Source organism: Tasmannia lanceolata, unplaced genomic scaffold, assembly GCF_043159265.1.
Source record: "Tasmannia lanceolata isolate RefF3 unplaced genomic scaffold, GAP_Taslan_0.1 ptg000006l, whole genome shotgun sequence".
NCBI lineage: Eukaryota > Viridiplantae > Streptophyta > Magnoliopsida > Canellales > Winteraceae > Tasmannia > Tasmannia lanceolata.
This window is the reverse complement of record NW_027518683.1, coordinates 31,835,021-31,838,228: the sequence shown is the minus strand read 5'-3', so window position 1 is coordinate 31,838,228 and position 3,208 is coordinate 31,835,021. Positions and strand designations below refer to the sequence as shown.

At 42.9% G+C, this 3,208-nt stretch overlaps 1 protein-coding gene across 1 annotated transcript; it reads right to left on the bottom strand.

Annotated features, from left to right (window-relative positions):
- Positions 1 to 866: 866 nt before the first annotated feature.
- LOC143878555 (uncharacterized) lies at positions 867 to 2,137 on the bottom strand. Its single transcript, XM_077380827.1, has one exon. The coding sequence runs from the start codon at positions 2,129 to 2,131 to the stop codon at positions 1,001 to 1,003; it is 1,131 nt and encodes a 376-aa protein (XP_077236942.1). The 5' UTR covers positions 2,132 to 2,137; the 3' UTR covers positions 867 to 1,000.
- Positions 2,138 to 3,208: the final 1,071 nt, after the last annotated feature.

Below are 3,208 nucleotides of genomic sequence, written 5' to 3'. Positions count from 1 at the left end.
CTAAAGACAGACTCTCTAGCTAAAGACTCTGAGAAGGGCTCTAATGAGACATGACATGTCTCCTAAGACAAAAAGATGACTAGGCCCAATGAGACAAAACCTGTCTCCAAAGGGGTTTGACATTCATGTTGAGACATAGCTCGTCTCCCTAAAAGATACGAGTTGTGAGACTTGGATAAATTTTCTAAGGGGATAAGCTCTAGACAAGGCTTGTCTCCAAGGGAAGAGTGCCTTACGAGACATAGTGTATCTCCTAGTGAGGGCTCTAGATAACTCTTTCATTGCCCTTGCAATGAGAGGACAAATTCTAAGGGTTTCCAAAAGACTGAGCAAGTCTTAAAAATAAACGAAGGGAAAGCTACTTGGGCTAAGCGAGTACTCTATGGATGGGCTTGGGCTATCGTCTTCATCGCCCTTTCTTAATGAGAAAGGGCAAGGGTTCAAAGGGTGTCTAAAGAGCTAAGAAACTTCTATCTAAAGAAGAAAAAAGAAAACAGGGGATACTACCATGACAAGGTATGTCCCTCTAAATATGGGCTTGGGCTAGCGCCTTCATCGCCCTCGGCAATGAATGGGTTTTTACAATCTAATATACCTGAAAGGAGGAGAGGCCTCTACCTAAAGAAAGAGGAAATAAGAGGGAAGAGGGTACTACCACGACCGGGTAAATCCCTCCAATGATGGGCTTGGACTAACGCCTTCATCGCCCTTGGTGCTAGTCCAATCGCCTCCAATCCCTTCATGATCCTCCGCCTCTTACAAGAGTCGGTGGGCATCGCCCATGGAACATCACCAACAAGCATCCAATCTCCATACTTGTTTTCATAAGTGAGCACATACTCAGACCCATGAATAAGATCCATCAATCGACTCTCACTCAAACCATCTCTGCCTGGTACTCCATGTGAACCGCATTGCCCGATGGTAAAACAGCTGAACATCTTCTCAAGTGCCGATGAGAGCTCCATATAGTTGGAATATGTTTTGAGGTGAACTTTTCTTAGGTATGGAGCACCATCCATGCCAACCTTAACATACAGACAGCTGATTCCAGCCTTACCTTCAGCATCGTCACTGCTCTTTGTTGGGTTTGGAGCCATGGTGTTCTTCCGGAAAGATCGAATTGGTGGTCAACATACAACTTATGCCTTTGCAGCAGGAGCAGTCCCATCATTTGCATTGGAAATTTGATTGTAGATATACCTTCACAATCAATCAAGACTGTAATTCGAGGATCTTCTACATTGACCAAATGCAGGACTCCATGTTCTATTTGGGATACTACTGCTTGAGCAAAGCGAGGTCTATCATGAGACGCTAAATTTGAGCAAGCGAGTCCAAGGAGAATAATGAGGCAAGGTCGGAGCTTCACATCACAACCATGCCAAAAGACTAAATGTGACCACATCTCTAGGTCTTGTGCTGAAAGAATATAATAAGTCTCCCTCCAACGAATAGTCCTCTTGATCGATGAAAGTAAGCGCGAAAAATCACTATTTGCCGCAGTATAGAATCTATGGAGGTCATCCTCACTAATCCTTTCAGGTAAAATAATTCCTTGCTTTTCCAATTCCTCGTGAAGTTGTAGCAGCCAATTTTCAGACACAGTGTTCTCTGGCGCTTCAACTGATATCCACATTTCGGAAGTTGACTCTCCATTAGGTGACTCAGGACATGGTTCACACTCATCCATACTCCTTGATGTCTCTTTACAATAGTCTGACTGATTAGAGACAGCTGTCGCAATTGAGAGGAACAGCAATGGCCGGGAAAGTTTCTGCATGCCTTCAACTAATGTCTTGAAGGGTGCCCATCTCTGAATCCATTTAAATGGCGGATAGCTAAGGGCTTGCAATGCCTGAAGACCCTGCCATATGAATGGACACCTTGCTCTGGAGAACCTTCGCAAGATCTCTAGAGATGCAACTTTAAGCAAAAAGAATATTATCTGATCAGCAGACCCACCTCCTAATTTAGCATGCTTCAGAGAAACCAAGTTCTTGAATGTCCTCCGCAGAAAATCCTTTGGGGTGGATGCAACTAAACATTGTTTGGATGCCTTCCCAGAAAAAACAATGCTTGATACTCCCAAGATGTCACTTGATCCAGACACATGTGTAGAATCTCCCATTAGAATGAATCATTAAACCTCTCTGTGATTCCAACCAAAGCTGATTGCAAAAGTCTCTGACTTTTTCGCTCCTTTTCTTTCAGATTCGCATAGCTTCAAGAATAGACAAAGGTAGCAATAGATTTATGTTTTTTCTACTTCCGATCTTTTCTTCCTCAAACCGATTTTCTTCCGATATCAAGTGGACAGATCTATAACCAGCTGATGTAAAATAGAATGGATCTAAAGCTTAATAGCTTAGATTAGTAAGAAGGAAAGTAAGAAGAAGAGATGAAATGATTAAACTAAAGTACGAATAGTAGGAGCTTTAGCCAGAATCTTGCTGTAATCGGAAATAGGCCGGCATCTAACCGGGATCCGGTGAGGATGATCGAAGAAGGCTAATTGCTAGAGTTTTTAAAGGGGAACAAAGAGGAATTTAGCAGATTCAAGAAAAAATGAGGAAAGAAATAGAGAGATCTCTTGACCGGAACTCTACCGGAGCTAAGCCTGAGTTTGGATGAGATTCGATCGGAAAAAAAGGACAAAAATAGAGAGAGAAACTGAAGGAAATGCTTCTGACGGTGATCGATTGGAGATCTGACGGATTGGCCGGAGAAGAAGGAGAATGGGAGCTAGGGTTTGGATCGGAGTTCCGTCGGTTTTACCGGAGAAGAAGATCAGAGAAATGAAAAATTGCAAGATCTAAGGTTTCCTAGTTGAAAGAGATGAAGGACGAGAGGTAATGGATGAAGGATAACCGGATTTTGATCGCAAATTGGCCGGAGAATGGCCGGAAATGACGAAAATGGATTTGAGATCCATTTTCTCTCTCTAGAAAACGCAGAGTTTCTCTCTCTTCTCTCTTCTGACAAATTTCTTTTTTTTTTCTTTTAAAAAATGAGAGAAAATTCGCATTTAAAGAGAAATTTGGGAGATTGATATCGGCACTCCAAAAATGATGAGAGCGCGAAATTTTGATAGGCGCGCGAAATTACGTGTCCTATTCGGCCCAGATTTGGCACCGTTCCAAGATAATTCGCCGCCCTTTTCCGGTTACACTGCGGACACTTCTTCGGATCGTTCGCTAGGCAAACG

What these genes read in the sequence shown, in the direction of transcription:
- LOC143878555 (XM_077380827.1), bottom strand. Translation starts at nt 2,131, where the DNA reads ATGGGAGATTCTACACATGTGTCTGGATCAAGTGACATCTTGGGAGTA.